At 49.4% G+C, this 19,798-nt stretch overlaps 1 protein-coding gene across 6 annotated transcripts in view; it reads right to left on the reverse strand.

Annotated features, from left to right (window-relative positions):
- The window catches only part of LOC137413539 (striated muscle preferentially expressed protein kinase-like), a 170,696-nt gene that overhangs the window by 44,270 nt on the left and 106,628 nt on the right, over positions 1–19,798 (reverse strand). For 3 of the 6 annotated variants that reach the window (XM_078782519.1, XM_078782516.1, XM_078782517.1), the window contains 6 exons: positions 18,471–18,531; positions 15,603–15,680; positions 15,322–15,497; positions 15,080–15,106; positions 12,936–13,019; positions 1,704–1,749 (listed from right to left, as the gene is read on the reverse strand). In XM_078782519.1, coding sequence (XP_078638645.1) covers positions 1,704–1,749; positions 12,936–13,019; positions 15,080–15,106; positions 15,322–15,497; positions 15,603–15,680; positions 18,471–18,531 — 472 coding nt within the window. Of the gene's footprint in view, positions 1–1,703; positions 1,750–12,935; positions 13,086–15,079; positions 15,107–15,321; positions 15,498–15,602; positions 15,681–18,470; positions 18,532–19,798 lie in introns of all 6 variants that reach the window. The other 3 variants (XM_078782518.1, XM_078782513.1, XM_078782515.1) reach the window with 1 other exon arrangement.

Raw genomic sequence — 19,798 nt, forward strand, 5'->3', positions numbered from 1 at the left:
AAATAAAGTCGTGTAGAAACCATCTTTGGCACATTTCATTTTTCCACAATAAGGAACAATGTTAGCAACAAGCACCTGAAAAAAGTCCAATTTTATTTTTTGGTGTACATTTGAGGACCACCCTTATATATATATATATATATATATATATATATATATATATATATATATATATATATATATATATATATAGTTGTATTTTCTTTCTGTTTATCTGTCTGTCTGTCCATCAATATAATTAGCCTCACAGGTAGTAATCTCCATCATGTTGCATACCGTTGGAATGCGTAAATGTGTGTCATATAGTGCCACACGGTGGTAACCAGGATTACAAATCATTGATTAATTAATTGGAATTATACATAGTACCTGGCTCTCTTTTTGTAAACTCTAAATTCCCAAGGTGTGGCTACCTCTACCAATATATATATATACCAATATAAATAGACCACGAATCATTGTTACTTGCATACTCTTTTTTTCCTGTGTTATCTGTTCTCCTCCCCTCCTGGCCCTCTCCTCTGCCTAGACCCTCTCCTTTCCCCTCTTTGGTCTGCCCACTATAAAATAACCATGGGGAACAAGTTACAGGAACTATTATTATTATTCTTTTTACTTTGTCTGTTCATTGGATGTTGTGTTGAGATTTTGTATCCGGATTGTGGTGTATGTGCTTTATATTATCTTCTTGTAACCTGGAAGTGAGGTCTCTACGTTTCATTAAAAAATCAGTCAATTATCTTAAACAGTTTGGACATTAATTATTTTGAGTCTTCTGTATATCATTCAAGGCTAAATTAATTAGTTCCACAACAATGGCTTCACCCAGTCATTAATTAGTTCCACAACAATGGCTTCACCCAGTCCTTTCACATGTTCAGACTACTAAGCTGTCACTTTCCCATTAACACACACTAATTAACTAATTAATTTTCCCGGTGTGTACCCCGGTTTAGAATAGGTACACCGTATCCCTGCGCATCGTAAGAGGCGACCAAGGGTTGGCGTCAGGAAGGGCATCCGGCCATAAAAATATTGCCTCAAAACAGGCAACCATGATTGTCATGGGACTCGCAAGGCTAAGCCCCGCTCCAGCGGGGAAAATGGCCTTAAAACGATCATTCATTCATTCATACACACTCATGTTGCATCCCATATTTGTTGGCAATCTCTGTTACTGTACGTAGGTCCAACAGGATGGTGCGGATATAGCGCACTTTCCTTTTAAATTGCCTCGTCTGGGTCTGATTCTCGGCCTGACTATAAACTGTCGGATTAGTGCTTCACAGGTAGGGCTTTACACCACAAAGCATGCGGTCCCTGGAATGGACTTTAAGTCAGGTGTCCCATCTGCCCTCATTAGTTGGTGGATGTTAAAGATCCCCCACGTTGTATTTCAAAAATAATAAGGGAGCTATAGCCGGCACCCTTAAATAATTGCATCCTCCTGCCCAAGTCAACTTCAGCCAAATTAAATGTAAGGTCTTGCTTGCCAGCCTCTTTGTAAAAGACTTCCCCTGATGACCCCACAAGAAGGTCGAATTAATTTGAGTTGTTAAGTATGTTGTATTTGTCTATCACTGTATGTATTTATTGTCGGTGTGCTGCCCAGATTATTTTAGCTGTGTCAGACACACACGACATAAAGAAAAATATTATAACAATAAAAATAATGCTTCATGAGTAAGAGGAAAATAACTTACCTCAAACCAGAAATGTCTCAAACATTCCACAGCTTGGGGCCGTTTCCTGCAAAAATATGGATCATAGATGAGCATCCTCACATTTTTAACCTTCGAGGATAAGCTGGAATTCGAAGTTGGTTCATACCTATCTGTCCATCTTCAAATGCCAGTTTGTGATTGAGGAACAACTTATTTTAATTGAATGTTATATTTTGAACACAAATCTGAAAACAAACTGCCTCTTTAACAGTACTTTGGCTCTTGTTTTTGGCCCGATCGTGCATACGTAGACAGGAGTGAAATAATATTTTTACTCTGTCTGCCTGGCAGTCAAACAAAATTGAAAATCAGTCCAAGCATGCGCAAGATCTGATCTGCGCATGCGCAAGATTGGAGGTCACGTTTTTCGAAGCTGTTCCATGCGCTCACGTTTGCGAAGTTAAGTAATTTTTCACAATTGTGTTTTTGTCGAGACTGTATCTATCTTTCGGTGTGTGTACCTATAGTGTGTCTTTAGGAAGATTTTCGGTGTTACTTTTTCATACATGTATACTAAATCGTCGGTTAATTCGTGTCGCGTATTCTGAGGCCTAGTACTAGTACTAGTAGGATTAGGCTACCGTCTCTGACCTTGTGGCTTTGTTTTCTCTCAGCGGTTCGTTGATTCCGCTGCAATTACTTTCGTTCTCTGTTTTGCCCCAGTCGTTCACCCCATACTTCCTTGTTTAATATCTCAACTCAAAAAAAAAAAACCCAAAAAAATATTTCCTTCTCAGTTCTTATTCGTTTATTTGTTGTCCATATTTGTTTGGTCGTTCTTCGTTCACGTTCTTCGTGATCACATTGTTAAAGATGTTTCAACTGTCCTCTGAAGAACTGTTTTCTGTCATATATTATAACACCTTTTTCTTCTTCTCCTATAAAAGGATGCTTTCGACTTGCTCACCAAATCAGTTCATTCCAAAAAAAAAACCCATCTCTTACAGTTCCTTTTTTCTACATTCCCGAAACTCTCCAGCACTCCACCCCTCCTTCAGCGTCCTCAAACGTATTTTTGACTCGAAGGTCTCAAACTCATTTTGCAAGAAATGTTCGTTTCCCATTAATCGTACATTTTTCAAAATCCAATCTCACCCCTCCCCTCCAAATCTACCCCCTTACCCCTCCCCTCCAAATCTTCCCCATCACCCAACTCTTTCAAATATTACCCCTTGCCCCTCCCCTCCAAATCTTCCCCATCACCCATCTCTTTCAAAACTTCCCCCTTGCCCCTCCCCTCCAAATCTTCCCCATCACCCCTTCCCTCCAAAACTTCCCCATCACTCCTCCCCTCCAAAACGTCCCCATCTCCCCTCCCCTCCAAATCTACCCCCTTGCCCCTCCCCTCCAAATTTTCCCCATCACCCATCTCTTTCAAATCTTCCCCCTTGCCCCTCCCCTCCAAATCTTCCCCATCACCCATCCCTTTCAAATCTTCCCACTTTCCCCTCCCCTCCAAATCTTCCCCATCACCCCTTCCCTCCAAAACTTCCCCATCACCCCTCCCCTCCAAAACTTCCCCATCACCCCTCCCCTCCAAATCTACCCCCTTGCCCCTCCCCTCCAAATCTTCCCCATCACCCATCTCTTTCAAATCTTCCCCCTTGCCCCTCCCCTCCAAATCTTCCCCATCACCCATCCCTTTCAAATCTCCCCCCTTGCCCCTTCCCTCCCCTCCCTCCCAAACTCCCCCCACACCCCTCCCCTCCGAGACTCTCCCTCGCTCCTCCCCTCCTAGACCCCCCTCTCACCCCTCCTCCTCAAAGCGTCCTCCCCGCTTCTTCCCCCTTCCAACTTTCACCTTCATCTCCCCCAACCTTCTGCCTCGCTCTTCCCCCTCCTCAAATAACACCTCACTGTGCCTCACCCAATCTCCATCAAACCTTTTGTCTGCCCCATTCTTCCCTTCCTCCAAGCTATTCTGAAATCTCTGACACACCTTCAACAGCTCTCCCTACCTCTTCCTCCTCTTCCACATCTTACCCTACCCCTCCACCCCACTGTTCTGTATCTGATGCTCCCCCTTCCTCTTCATTAACGGTATGGACCTCAAACATCCGGGGCCTTCACTCAAACTTGACTGATCTCTCCAGACAGGTTGCTTCTGACAAACCAGATGTGATCTGCTTAACAGAAACTTTCCTCCTTCATGATGTCTCTGATTCCTTGGTATCTCTCCCAGGTTACTCCCTCCTCCGGTATGATAGACCTGAGCCTCGTCCTGGAGGTGGGGTTGCTATCTTTATAAAAAAAACTCTTCCTCACTCGCCCTGCACTGCCCTCTCTCCACCTCACCCCCAGGAATACCTTTGGCTACGGCTTCCCCTTCGCTCCCACCTTTTGTTCATATGTGTGTTGTACCGTCCACCAAACAGTGATGACTCCATCTACATCTTGCTGTCTGATAATATGGACCAACTTCTTTCGACCCATCCCAACTCTCTCTTCCTCATATGTGGTGATTTCAATTGTCACCATGCCAGTTGGCTGGGTGTGGGTAGCTCTCTCACCAGCCATGGCTCTTCAGCAAAAGACTTCTGCGACTCACTGGGACTGAAACAATCTGTCAATTTCCCGACCCGGATCTCAGTCAACGGAGCATCTTCTCTTCTGGACTTGGTTATGACTAACTTCCCTGAAAATGTCTGCTGCTCTTCTTCTGCTCCAATCGGCTCATCTGATCATGTGCTTGTCAAAATGGACATCTCTCTGACCATTCTCAGAGAGCCTCCTCAGCGTCGACGAGTCTGGCATTTCACTCAGGCCAACTGGCACGGTCTTCAAGCAGCCATCAATCATCTGGACTGGTCTCCCATCTCTACTGCCTCTGACATCAACTCATCCTGGGAATTCTTCCAAAGTAAATTTCTCTCTCTCATGCACAGATTTATCCCATCTCGTCTTCAGGTGTCATACCCTTCCTCCCGTCCATGGTACACGGAATCTTGTGGTGAGGCTGTTGCCCAGAAACAACTTGCTTTCGTCTCCTGGAAAGCAAATCCAACAGAAGGAAATCTCATTTCCTTTCACAAAGCCCGAAACAAGTGTGTGTCCACCCTCAGGAGAGCCAGGAAACTTTATCTCTCCGTTCTCAAGACCGAACTCTATCTGTCTCCCTCTTCCAAATCCTGGTGGCGTCTGGTCAAATCTGTTTCTGGTGTTTGTTCCCCCTCCATCCCCTCCCTCACCTCAAACGGCTACACGGCTGACTCCGCACGTGAAAAAGCTGAATGCCTCAACTCTGTGTTTGCCTCTAAATCTTGTGTCCCAAACCTATCCCTCTCTGTACCCACCGTACCCAGTCGCCCCCAGCTGCTCCTAGACTCTGTGTCCTTTCCTCCTGACAAGGTGGAAAAGTTTCTGTCAACCCTCGAGTCTGATTCTGCAACTGGTCCTGACGGCATCAGCCCACGGGTCCTAAAATCATGTTCTTCCGCTCTTTCACTCCCTCTCTCTGTTCTCTTCACCCTCTCTTTTGCTCAAGGTCATCTTCCATCTGCTTGGGAATCAGCCAACATCACCGCTTTGCACAAAAAAGGTGCAAAAACAGATCCTAGCAACTACAGACCAATCAGCCTTCTCCCAATTATCAGCAAAGTCATGGAATCCATCATTGCTTCAGATATGAAATCTTTCCTCTTCTCCAATGGCTTGATCTCTGACCATCAATTTGGTTTCAGACCTGGTCACTCTACTCTGGACATGCTGCTTCTGCTTTCTCAACAATGGATGGAGGTCCTCAATGCCAAACAGGAAATTAGAGCTGTCTCCCTTGACATATCACATGCCTTCGATATGGTCTGGCACCCCGCTCTGCTCACCAAACTCTCCTTTCGTATCCATGGAAATCTCCACGCATGGCTGGCGGACTTCCTCTCTAGTCGTAGTCAACGTGTGGCCCTGAATGGGTTTCTCTCGTCTCCTCTTCCCGTTCAGGCTGGAGTTCCCCAAGGCAGTGTCCTGGGCCCTGTGCTTTTTCTGGTCTTCATCAATGATCTCTCTGACTCTCTTGAAAATCCTCTCTATCTCTTTGCTGACGACTCTACTCTCTGTCGCTCCATTCCTCATCCCTCAGATCGGCAGTCTGCAGCCTCCTCAGTCTCTGCAGACCTGGACAAAATCACAGACTGGGCAAACAAGTGGAACATGTCTTTCAATCCTGACAAATCTCACACTCTTACGATGTCTCTGTCACTCAAGCTCTGTCTCTGTCACAGGAAGTTCTGTCACTCAAGCTTTTGGGTCTCACTATCTGCCATGATCTTTCCTGGGTAAACCACATTTCAAATCTGGCCTCCAAAGCCAGTCGCCGACTGGGCATTCTCCGTCGTGCGATGTCCTTCCTTGGCACACCTGAGCTCCTCACCACATACAAGGCTTTCATCCGCAGCTCAATGGAATACTGCTCTCCCCTCTGGGCTGGTGCTCCTGCCTCACACCTAGCTTGTCTTCACGCTGTTGAAACCAAAGCGTTCAGAATCATTGGAATCTCCCGCGATGAAGCTAACTCCAAGGGCCTTTCACTCACTCACCGCAGGCAGGTTGTTGGTGGTCTTTCCATCTTCTACCGACTCCTCTCTGGCCTTGCCCCCCCAGCTCTCTCTGGGCTCTGTCCCCCAAATATTCCTACAGGTCGCACAAGATCTGCCTTCAACCCTCTTATGGTTAAACTGCCAAAATCAAGACTTTCTGCTCACCTTCACTCCTTTATTCCTCTTTTTTCCCGCCTCTGGAACAAACTCCCTCACTCTCTTCAATCCCACTCCACCCTCCAGGTCTTTAAAACAGCTGTTCACCACCCTCTCTTATCTTCCCCCATCCAAAACCTTGATCTTTTCTACCCCCGCTAATTTCACCCCAAATCCTACACTTTTTTGAAATACCAACTTCTGTCCTGGAAGTCCTTGGTCTCCTTGTGTTTTGTACCTCTCCCCCCCCCCCCCCCTTCCCATGCCTCCTCCCCCCCAGGCCCTCTCCCTCCCGCACTTCTCCCTGCTCTCAGGTATTGTGTTTGTGTGCTTCCCCTCCTCTCCCCATCTTGTCTTCCGCTCCCTCTTTTTGTATGTTTTGTTTGGCTGGTTGATTTGTTTGTGGAATAAATGTTAGCTCTTTCACGAGCCTCGATTCAGTTTACAAAAAAAAAAGAAAAAGAAAAAAAAAGAAGCAGGAAACGTACTGTTTTTAAGGACGTTATAAAGGACACAAACAACAGGCATGAATAACTAATGTAATAAAGCGCGGCGTTACGAGCGCTGCTTGTGAGCAAGGAGGAAGCGGACAAGCGGTAACATATAAACGTCTTTATTGTAAGAGCACACTGTAACACTGAACTGCTCCGGGCTGGTCGCCCGGTGTATATCATGAGGCCACGCCTACGCCTCGGGCGTGGCCACCGCCCACGTGGTGCGTGGAATGATGTCACCACGCCAGTGGGCTTTTGTGTCCGCCACACGCGCCCCCCCAGAATTCCCGCGCACCTGGAGGGCCAGTTTGCGGGGCAGACGAATGACCCGGCCGAAGCGCCCCCTGGCGATCGGCGGCGTCCGGGGTGCAGGGATGCCAGGTGGGATGCCCCTGGCTGCCCCTGGGATGGGTGCAGGACCGGGGGGCGGCGTGGCGGCGGGGCTGGGCGGTGCCGGGGGTCCGCCCGCAGGAGGGCGGCCCCGACGTGGGGGTCGGGCCACTGGCGGTGGATGGTCCACATCGAGGTGGGCCGGCTTGAGGCGGTCTACCGAAACGCGGTCAGGAGTACCGCCGATGTCCAGGGTGAAGTGCTTCGCCCCGGTCTCCAGCACGCGGAAAGGCCCGTCGTACGGGGGCCGCAGTGGTGTCCGATGGGCATCGTGGCGGACGAAGACGTACTCCGCCGTGCGAAGCTCCGGGGCGACGTGCGTCGGTGGGTGCCCGTGGCATGCCGTTGGCACCGGGGCGAACCTCTGGGCGGTCTCTTGCAGAGCGGAGCGCTGCTGTGCCGCGGACCATGGTGCCGTGGAGTCGGGGAGGAACTCGCCCGGCACCCGCAGCGGTTGCCCGAAGACCAACTCCGCCGCGGATGCGCGCAGGTCCTCCTTGGGCGCCGTCCGGAGGCCCAGCAGGACCCAGGGGAGCCTGTCGACCCAGCCGCCGTCGCGGAGGGTGGCCCGGAGCGCGGCCTTCAATGAGCGGTGAAATCGCTCACACAGGCCGTTAGCCTGGGGGTGGTAGGCCGTGGTTCGGTGCAGCCGAACCCCGAGCCCTTGCGCAACCGCCCCCCAGAGCTCCGAGGTGAACTGGGGGCCGCGGTCGGATGAGATGTCTGAGGGGGCGCCGAACCGGGCGACCCAGGTGGCGATGAAAGCCTGCGCGACATCGGCCGCCGTTGTCGACGCCAAGGGCACGGCCTCCGGCCACCGGGTGGTGCGGTCCACCATGGTGAGGACGTAGGTGAAACCCCGCGAGGGGGGCAGAGGTCCCACCAGGTCCACGTGGACGTGGTCAAACCGGCGTTCCGGCACCGTGAACGGGGCCAACGGGGCCTGGGTGTGCCGGTGCACCTTGGCGCGCTGGCACGCGAGGCACGTCCTGGCCCAGCCGTGGACGGCCTTCCGGAGGCCATGCCAGACGAACTTGTCGGCAATCAGCCTTTGGGAGGCCCTCGCGCCCGGGTGGGACAGGCCGTGGATGGCGTCAAACACCTGGCGCTGCCAGCCCGCGGGCACGATGGGGCGAGGACGCCCGAGGGAGACGTCGCACAAGAGGGCCGCGCCCGCGCCGTCGAACGGCACCTCGGTGACGCGGAGGCCCGTGACGGCGGTCCGCAAGGCCTGGACGTCGGGGTCAGCGGCCTGGTCCGCTGCCATCTGGGCATAGTCGATGCCGAGGTGGACTGCGTGGGCGACGGCCCGGGAAAGGCAATCCGCCACCGGGTTGTCCTTCCCCGCGACGTGCTGGATGTCCGTCGTGTACTCGGACACGGCCGAGAGGTGACGCTGCTGCCGGGCCGACCACGGCTCGGTGACCTTGCCCATCGCGAAGATCAGCGGCTTGTGGTCGACGAAGGCAGTGAACGCCCGGCCCTCGAGCAGATGGCGGAAGTGCCTGACCGCCAAGTGAAGTCCGAGCAACTCGCGGTCGAAGGTACTGTAACGGCGTTCGGGCGGGCGAAGCTGCCGGCTAAAGAACGCCAGCGGTTGCCAAGCTCCACGCACACATTGCTCGTGCACCGCGCCCACCGCGTAGTCCGAGGCATCGGTGGTGAGGGTGATCGGTGCATCGGGCGCCGGGTGCGCGAGCATGGTGGCGTTAGCCAAGGCGAGCTTCGCGCCCGTGAACGCCGTGTCCATCTGCTCAGTCCAGGTAACGTCGCCTTTGCCCGGCTTACCTCGGAGAGCTTCGTGCAGGGGGCGCAGGAGCTGGCCGATACGGGGCAGGAACCGATGGTAAAAGTTCACCATGCCCAGGAACTCCTGCAGCCCTCTGATCGTGCGGGGGCGCGGAAACCCCTTCACCGCCTCCACCTTGGCCGGCAGGGGGACGGCTCCGTGGCTGGTGACACGGTGCCCCAGAAAATCGATTGTGGCGGCGCCGAACCGGCACTTTGCGGGGTTCACAATGAGGCCATGCTGGCCCAGGCGTTCGAAGAGCGTGCGGAGGTGGCGTAGGTGCTCTTCGCGGGACGCGCTGGCGACGAGGATATCGTCCAGGTAGACATAGACAAATCCAAGTCGCGCAGGACGCTGTCCATCAGTCGCTGGAACGCCTGAGCCACATTCTTCAGACCGAAGGGCATGCGCAGGAACTCGAAGAGTCCGAATGGCGTGATGACCGCCGTCTTCGGGACATCCTCCGGCCTGACGGGGACCTGATGGTAGCCGCGTATGAGGTCCACCTTCGAGAAGAAGGACCTGCCCGCCAAACGGGCGGAAAAGTCCTGAATGTGGGGGACGGGGTAGCGGTCGGGAGTCGTGGCGTCATTGAGACGGCGATAGTCCCCGCACGGTCGCCACCCCCCGCCGGGCTTCGGCACGATGTGCAGCGGCGACGCCCAAGCGCTCTCTGAGCGCCGAACGATGCCGAGTCGCTCCAGGGTAGCGAACACCACTTTTGCCACCGCCAGCTTCGTCGGCTCGAGGCGGCGTGCCCGGGCGTAGACCGGTGGCCCGACGGTGGGGATGTGATGGGCCACCCCGTGCTTGACGGCCCCCGCCGAGAAGGTGGGCCGCGTGAGGGCCGGGAAGCCGGCGAGGAGGCGGGTGAATGCGTCCGCTGCCGGAAGCGTACAGACCAACGTGGCCGGAACCGAATCGTTCGGCAAGCCGCTTGGCAAGCCGCCCGTTGAGCTGGGCAACGCACAAGCGAGCGAGCTGAACGTCTCGGCCTGGACAAGCCGTCTGCGCTTGACGTCGACCAGGAGCCCATTAGCGCAGAGGAAGTCCGCGCCAAGCAGTGCCATGGGCACGTCGGCGGTGACGAACGTCCATCGGAAAACCTGCCCTCCAAACCGCAGAGAGAGGCAGCGTTTTCCGTACGTACGGATGGGCGTCCCGTTCGCGGCAAGCAGCGCGGGGCCCCCACCCGCGGAGTGCTTGTCTGACGTGCCGGCGGGAATGACACTCACCTGCGCTCCCGTGTCGCACAGGTAACGGCGCCTGGAGAAGGTGTCCGTTATGAACAGCAGGCTGCTCGAACGGCCGGCGCTCATCGCCACTATTGAGCGCCGGCCCGGGCGTTTCCCGACCCGTTGAAGGAGCACGGCGGATGACACCGCCGAGCTTCGTGGCCGAACCTGGCGTGGAACCAGCATCAGGTGGTGGAGCTGGAGGAGCGTGGCTGGCTCCGCCAGGCCGGTGGAGTTGGCGGGTTTCCCCGCGGTGGCGGTTTTCGCCGCGGCGGTGGGCGGGGCGTGGCGGCGCTCACGAGGCGTGTATCAGCATGCTGCTGAACATCAGCGTGCTGTAGAAGCTGATGCTGTGGAACATGCTGCTGAACATCAGCGTCGAGGGCCGTGACGGCCACGCCGACGCTCGCCCGCGTGTCCGAAGCGGCGAAGTACCTGTCCGCCTCGGCTGCCAATGCTCGGGGTTCCGTTCGCTCGGTCCCGGCCAACGCGAGGCGAACCTGCGCTGGAAGTTGGCGCCGGAAAAGCGCCCGGAATAGCGAACCGGGGGCTTCGTCGCCCAACAGTGACAGCATATGGTCCATTCGGACCGATGGGCGCGTCTCACCGAGCTCGGGGAGATCCAGGAGGCGGTCGGCCCGTGCGTCGTCCGTGAGGCCAAACGTGGCTAGGAGTAGCCGCTTGAGTGCCTCGTATTTGTGGCCGTCCGGTGGGTGGCGAAGGACGGACACAACTCGAGCGGCCGTGCCGGGCCCGAGGGAGGCGACGACATGGCAGTAGCGCAGGTCGTCGTTGGTGAGGCGCCGAAGCTGAAATTGGGCTTCGGCTTGAACGAACCAGACTTCGGCCTGGGCCTCCCAAAATTCGGGAAGTTTAATCGCCATTGCCTTGTCGTTGGCCATTGCAATGGCGTCGTGTTCGGAAGGATCGCTACGGCAGATCCAACGTCGAGGGTCACCAGTAAAGCGCGGCGTTACGCGCGCTGCTTGTGAGCAAGGAGGAAGCGGACAAGCGGTAACATATAAACGTCTTTATTGTAAGAGCACACTGTAACACTGAACTGCTCCGGGCTGGTCGCCCGGTGTGTATCATGAGGCCACGCCTACCCCTCGGGCGTGGCCACCGCCCACGTGGTGCGTGGAATGATGTCACCACGCCAGTGGGCTTTTGTGTCCGCCACAGTAACGTGTTAAATAATGTGGTGTAATACAAACTGCGTCAATGGCAGTAAACTTCTGGAATTAATTTATTTATACGACTTTCACAATCTTGATTTTATTATTTAAATTTAATTCTATACTTGAACACTGTAGAACACAAATCACCTTCTTGTCACTTCCAAGAACCTCCACTTTTGCACGGAATCTCCCGTGATGAAGCTACTTCCGAGGGCCTTTCACTTACTCACCGCAGGCAGGTTTGTGGTCTTTCTGTCTTCTACCGACTCCTCTCCGGCCTTGCTCCTCCAGCTCTCTCTGGGCTCTGTCCCCAAAATATTCCTAAAGGTCGCACAAGATCTGCCTGCAACCCTCTTATGGTTAAACTGCCAAAATCAAGACTCTCTGCTCACCTTCACTTCTTCATTCCTCTTTTCTCCCACCTCTGGAACAAACTCCCCTACTCCCTTCAATCCCACTCCTCCCTCCAGGTCTTTAAAACAGCTGTTCACCACCATCTCTTATCTTCCCCCATCCAAAACCTTGGTCTTTTCTACCCCTGCTAATTTCACCCCTAATCCACTTTTTTGAAACACCAACTTCTTTCCTGGAAGTCCTTGGTGTCCTTGTGTTTATACTTCTCCCTCCCCACCCCCCCCCCCTTCCCACGCCGCCTCCCCCCAAGCCCTCTCCCTCCCACACATTCCCGATGTCCCTCACAAATGTTGTGTTTATATGCTTCCCCTTCTCTCCCCATCTTGTCTACCGCTCCCCTTTTTATACATTTTGTTCGTTTGTCTGTTTGATTTGTTTGTGTGATAAATGTTAGCTCTTTCACGAGCCTCGATTATGTATACAAAAAAAAAAAAGAAAAAAAAAAAAGAAAAAAACATATCCCTCACTTAACGAAGGTTCGCATAAACAATTTCTCCAGACATTTTGAGTTATCCCGATCCAGATCGGGATTGTTTACAATCTGGATGACCGACGAAATGGTGAACCAACAGGTGGTGACGTCACCAACTTGCATCAGTGAGCAACCTCTCCATTCTACAGGTTGGGTGAACACATGTCGTGTTTGTGACTTTCCTGGATTTCCATATGTGCTTCAAATTGAAGTTTAGGAGACTGAAGTCAAGATATTTGAAAAGCTTAAATAGTTTTTGTATCTTTCAAACTTTGATTTGAAATTAAAGCAAACAAAATCCATCTATCCAAATTTGCAATCAAATTAGCATTCTAACAACAACAAAAGTCAATTATTCATAATGTTACAGCATATTTTCATGTTTCATACGAGTCTACAGCATATTTTCATGTTTCATACGAGTCTACAGCATATTTTCATGTTTCATACGAGTCTACAGCATATTTTCATGCAAGTCAGATGATTTTTACACCTTAACTTTCAGGTCAGGTCCCCGAGTCGTTAACCACAAATTGTGGTTTCTCACTCACCTGCTGTCAGAGTTTAGTATTTGGCCAATGAAGTCCTGGGCTGGCTTGCTGATGGCTTGGGCCACGTTCACAAAGGACACTGGCCTTGAGGTGACATTGTGCAATGTGGCTTTGGGACTCGATCCCAAAAACAATGACAACCCACACAGGCTGCGCAGAACCAAAGTCCTTAGTCACTTTGCACCATTATTATGAAAGTTGTTGCTGTACTTCTTATTATGACAATAGAACTTCACCATTATAAGTAGAGCATTTCAAAATTTTCTACAAACTAGATACCCTCATTATTCCAGGAATATATATATACACACAATGCCTATAGAAAGTCTACACCCCCTTTCAAATTTTTCACCTTTTTTGCCTTATTGCCTGGAATTAAATTGCATTAAATCAGACATTTTACACCTTTTATTTACACATCGTAACCCACAACTTCCAAGTGGAAAAACAAATTCTCCAAATTTCAGAAAATTAAGCAAAAATACAAAACAAGAATATCTTGGTTGGATAAGTGTCCAACCCCTTATAATAGCTATTGTAAATTGGCTCAGGTGTAACGAATCACCTTCAAAATCTCAAACCAAGTTAATTGGCCTCCACCTGTGTTAAATTGTAGTGATTATGATTATTATAGTATAAAATCAGCTGTTCCTGTAGGTTTCCTCTGCTGGTTAGTGTATTTCACAGCAAAGACTCAACCATGGGCACCAAGGAGCTTTCAAAATACCTCTGGGATAAAGTTGTGGAAAGGCACAGATCAGGGGATGGGTATAAAAATATTTCAAAGGCCTTGAATATCCATTGGAGCACAGTCAAGACAATCATTAAGAAGTGGAAGGTGTATGGTACCACCAAAACCTTGCTTAGATCATGCCGTCCCTCCAAACTGGGTGACCAAGCAAGGAGGAGACTGATCAATGAGGCCACCAAGAGGCCAATGGCAACTTTCAAAGAGCTACAGGGCTTTATGGCAAAGACTGGCCACTGTGTGCATGCGACAACAATATCCCAAGCACTCCACAAGTCTGGCCTGTACAGTAGGGTAGCCAGATGGAAGCCATTACTCAAAAAAGCCCACCTTGAGTCAAAAAGCCCACCACTCCAGAGATTCTGAAGCCATGTGCAAAAATTGTTGTGGTCTGATGAAACCAAGATGGAACTTTTTGGCCTAGATGCAAAATGTTACGTTTGGCGCAAACCCAATACAGCGCATCACCCAAAGAACAGCATCCCTATTGGGAAGCATGGTGGTGGCAGCATCATGTTATGTGCTTCATGTTTTTTTTCTGCAACCTTCGTATCATGCAAAAGGTGTATCCTGGAATTATTGAGCCCGGTGTTGGCTTGGTGGTTAGGGTGCCGGCTTGGGATCCTAGGATCCTGGGTTCGAATCCCGGTCAATCGTTGAATTATCACTAGGGGGGTTGACTCAGCCTGTCATCCTTCCGGGGTCGGCAAATTGAGTACCAGTTCACTGATAACTCCCTGTGTGTCGCAAGAGTCGACCAACAGGGTTGGCGGCAGGAAGGGCATCCGGCCATAAAACATTGCTTCAAAAATGGGACCACAGTGCCCGAAAAAGGCCAACCCCCGCCCTGCGGGGAAAAATGGCCTCCAACGGTGGTTCTTCCTGGCATTATTATTTGTCTGTCTGTGCAAACATTCTAGTGTGATTGCAATTTTCTTGGTGAATCTTTGTGTTTTAGGCTTTATACAGTGGGTAAGTAAATAATGAGTACTTCTGTCAAAGTGAAGTGACTTTAAATAATTAAATGTTACTTGTTTATACTAATCGTTTTGGTACTGAAATATCACCATACCTGTTGAACTTTTTAAAATGCCATCAATGTAGATATACTGCTCTGGGAGTTTGACATAAAAGCTTGATCTGAGCATGAACATGCAAAAAGTGCTAAAATGCTTTTGCTAAACTACCAAATAAAGCAGGCTACAAGGAGACATAAGCAACAGGTATTGAAGCTCATGCAAGAGCGGAATAGGAAGAGGTAATGGGTAAACAGACAGGATTGACTAAAGGGAAAACAGTGGGACAAGGACAACATGATGCACCATATAACAAGGAGGAGCATTGTAAGAGAAGGATGGGAATAGGGTCTCAGCAGGTCAAGGAAATAATTACTTACCAGATGTATGTAATCACCCCCACAGGCCTGTGAAACCAAAAAGAACATTTTATCACCATTCATGTAAATTTTATAACAGGGACAGAAAATTGTGTTTGGGTAAAACAAGCCTTATATCGCAGCCAAGTAAATTTAGGCATTGAGAGCAAAATCTTTTAATTGGATTAACATATCTGTAGACCTTCACATATCAGGCCATTAAATTATCAGGAAGAGAAAGTCATCTAGATTTCGTGCCTCACCAAATGTCTGTGGCCTTACATACAGGCATATGCAACACAATCTCTGGTGCGAGGAACTCAGGGCTTCCGAAATGGCTGTACTGTTGTGGGCCTTCCGCAGCTACCTCTTGTGCGAAGCCAAAGTCGCAGATTCGGATGTTGTCTTTCAAAGGATGAGCCAACAAAATATTGGATGGCTGATGAAAACAATGGTGGTGAGGAATGTGGAAACACACCGAGACACCTTCAAAGTAAAGGCTCGTTTTGTCCGCGCTCAAGAATTGCAGAAACATACGAGGTACCTCGATATCCAAGTGCAGTATGTTGTGATGATGAAGGTAGGAAATGCCTTCTAGCAACTGCTTCATGTACATCTGGACCTGTTATACACACACGTCTGTCACTTTATACAGTACATATCTTTACAGATGAGACTGGCAATTGCTCAGAGGTAGTGAAATCTAATTTTATTTGTCTATCCTGCTTTTGATTCCCAATCGGTCAATCGACTGTTACCCGGGTGTTTCATAAGCAGGGTGTTAAATCAACGCGTGAGTGTGCCGTTCATCAAATGAGAGGTTGACCCCTTTCCCTAGCATTTGCTACTGGTGTATATTAACCAGTTAAGAGGTGCTAGAAGTATCAGGGTGGTCCAAAATGATATGTAACTTTTCAAACAGTTGTCATAATTACCTCTGCCTCATAATTACTCATGTCTGTCAGAATTACCAATATAAGGTTTTTCTGTTTGTGAGCAGGATATCTCAAAACGTTACGGATGGATTCGGATAAAACTTGGTGGACGGGTTGTGTGTGTGCCAAGGAAGAATTGATTAGATTCTGGTGAGGATCTGGCTCTGGATACTTTTATTATTCATTTATATATTTTATTGAAATGTGCGCCGAGTGGGTTCATCAAAAATATAGTGGTCTGAGAGCGTCATTAACCAATGTGGCAACTACATTCAAGTGTAAGGTGTGCACAGAGGGAGCTGCAGATGGAGGAAATGTTGAGTTGGATCTTGGAGACGGCGTGAACTGGGAGGTGTGAAAACATTTTGCTAACTAGGAGACATGCTGAATGGAGAAGGTGGATCAGACTCGGCAACGGTTGCTAGATTGAGATGTGCATTGAAGAAGTTTCGGGAACTGAGTGGTGTGCTGATGAGGAGGGGAGTGTCGTTGAAGCTGAAGGGAAAGGTGTATGCTGCATGTGTGAGAAGTGTTATGATTTATGGGAGCGAGACATGGGTAATGAACGTAGAGCAGCAATGAAGGCTGGAAAGGGTGGAAATGCGAATGGTTCGGTGGATGTGTGGAGTATCGTTGAGAGAGAGGAAGACAAATGATGAATTGTGAAAGATGATGTGAATAGAGCCTGTGATTGATGCTGTGAAGAGGAACAGGTTGAGATGGTTTGGTCATGTGTTGAGGAAGGATGAAAGTGACCAGTTGAGAAGAGTGATGGAAATGAATGTAGAAGGAAGTAGAGGACTGGGAAGACCGAGAAAGACTTGGCTAAAGATTGTGGAAGAAGAAATGCGAGCAAGGCAAGGGGGTTAACAAGGAGAGATGCAGAAAATATGGCAAAATGGAGACGATTGTCATGGGGACCGCAAGGCTAACCCCCGCTCTAGCAGGGCAAATGGCCATAAAATGCCTGTTGTTTGTCTTGAAGTTCACCCGAAACCAGGCTGAAAGCCACAGATTTGTAAAGGACTACAAAGAAAAAGAAGAACAGGAAAAACTGGCAAAACCTTCACCGAGTCCTGAAACAAGGGAACCTCTTCCCAGGACCACTGTGCAGGAGGGATAACTGGGCCAGGCTGCAAGATAATGTTTACTACCCCCATTTCGATGTTTTCTTAGGAGACACCATCTCCGTACTGGATGACCATTGGCTTCCAAAGTGAGCTCATCTGCCCTTTGTCAGGTGTTGTTTTTATTCCCGGCAGGGTGTCACATACTCCCTCTCCACTAGCAAAGCCAGTGAGAGATGTCAGTGAGGGTGAATTTTACACAAGAATCATTTTATTCCTCCTTCGTCCAGAAGCACGCATTCCCCATGCAACATACTTATATGTGTTGTTATACAACAACATACAACATACTTCCCCATGTATAACAAGCGTCATTTAAACTCATATGTTCATTATGTGTTCTTGCTTTCGGACACCTCTTCCCATCTCTAATTGGATTGGTCGTCGAGCATATCAACAGCTTCTAAGGATTTCCTCAACCTCAAGTTGGATTTCCCTTCGGAGGATTTCCGAAGGGTTGTTTATGCAACAGCCCTTAAGGAAATCCTTCCCTAAGGAATTAGTGTACTTTCATGGGAATCATTACTTAAGGATAAGGAAATTTTATGCAACTGGGCCGAGGTCCTCAACTTCCCCCTTCCAACCCAAAGGCAACCCCTCCCCGCGTCAAGTCTTCAGACCCCCTCCCCCCCCCCAAAAGTCCTCAAACCCACCCACCACCTCCCCAAAGCATCAACCTTCCTCCGCCCCCCATTCCAAAAGCAACTCTGTCCTCCCCTCCTCAGGCAGAAGTCCTCAACAAAGACCTTTATAATGACATGAGTTTTATGGTCCCTGATTGATCCGTAATGTGCTAGTTTAAGAGAAAATAGTTGTAAATAATAGCAGACATGCTTAATCTCCATGGTAAAAATCCTGCTTGAGAGAATGCCACATCGTGATTTGGACGGTGTATAAATAAGTCTGCTGCCTCGATTGCTGAGGCCTATCTTCACAAGTCCATGATGCCTATCAGCTGAAAATCCTTTTAACTGTTGCTTTGGTTGTTTTATGCTTATGGGGAAAACTCGTATGGAGTGCTTGGCAACTGCAAATATGAGAGATGCGAAGATGTATTTTACTTCACATAGCAGTATAAGCACCAAGATGGCGGCCCTATTGTAGAAATTGTGGGTGGAGTCGGGTGAACTGTTCAACCAATGTGTGGATCTCGGACGCACGCACGCACTCACGGCTCCTTTTATAGCACAGAAAATCTGATATTTATCTACTTTTGACTTGCAATTTGAAGCTTATGAAGCCTCTTTTCACAACAATCCTGTAGTATTTAAAAAAAAAAGAAGTATTTAGCATCTGAAGGAAGAGAGAAAGACTACTCTAGTGGTGCCACTCCAGCACAACGTGTCTTACTTGTAGTTCTGAGAGAGTCGCTTGCTTCACAATCCTTTCCAACAGCTCTTCATTGGAGCATCTATGAAACCTTTTGTTAAGAAAAGTTTTGTTTCCTATTATCGCAATATTGACTTGGTCAACAAATATCACAATAAGCACGTATAACTAAAGATAAATTATTATAATTCAGCATTATCCATAGTAATAATATCATGCCATGGCCCTCTTCTCTGGCCGATCAAAGCACATCTCATTTCAAATAACAATACTGTATATAATTAAGGCAAGGGTGTCAGAAATGCATCAATTTGCCTCTGTCGTATACATCGAACAGTTTTTAATGCAGGTAACACAAATTTATCAATATAATCGAGCGAGCACCTGGACAAACAGGAAAAGAGGAGACAGAGGATGGGATGAAACACAGTCAAGGTTAGGGGGTGACACGAGATAGACGTGCACTGCCTATAGGTTTGAATCCCTGGAAGGAAGAGTGGGATATAAATTCCTGAGGAAGGTGGTTGCCCAAACGGGAGAAGCGAAGAAAAAAATAATTGAGGCGTGCAATAGGCCTGGATGTTGGAAGTTTAATCAGGAGGAATTGGAAGGAATTACTGGATGAACGCTTGCTTCCTGGAGTTACTGGGAATGATTGGAGGCCAAGAGAATGGAGGGACCTAGACTTGAGGAGGTACGGTAAAAACAGAAGGTACTGAGCAGCTTGCAAAGTGATTACTACAAACCTTGTGCTTTGGCCTCATCACAGGAGCATGTCCACAAAAGAGGACAGGTAGGAGGGGAGGAAATGCTGAAACTAACAGGTAACATGGTTGAGTTATAAGGAGTTGAGGGAGGTAATTAGTCAGATTTTGCCAGATTTGCGGAGGTCATTAGATGTTGATGCTTTCCTGAAGTTTTGGAGGGAAGATGGAGACAGAACAGCCTCTGTAAGGTGTTTCCATAGATGGGAGAAATGAGGAACAAATGATTTGAGGTGTGCAGTTAGCCTGGAGTTTGGAAGCAAAACCAGGAGGGGTTTAGTGGAAGAGCATGTGCACTCTGGAACAGTTAGGGCGGGTTGGAAGTCTGAGAGAATGGATGGAGCAATAACGGGATATAGACAGTAGAAAAACGAGGGACCACTGACCTGCCGCGATGTGAGAGCGGTAGAACTTGTGCTTTTTTTTTTTCTTTTTTTTTGTATACAAGATCGAGGCTTTGGCTTCATCATGGGACATCTTACTTTACTATAATTCACCAAATGTCTGCCGTCTGTTCCCAGGTGCCGCAAAAACGGCTGAAGCGATCGCAACTAAATTTTGGGTGGGTAATCCTGGGACCCCCAG

This window comes from Myxine glutinosa, chromosome 7 (genome assembly GCF_964187855.1).
Source record: "Myxine glutinosa chromosome 7, kmMyxGlut1.1, whole genome shotgun sequence".
In the NCBI taxonomy this organism is placed as follows: domain Eukaryota; kingdom Metazoa; phylum Chordata; class Myxini; order Myxiniformes; family Myxinidae; genus Myxine; species Myxine glutinosa.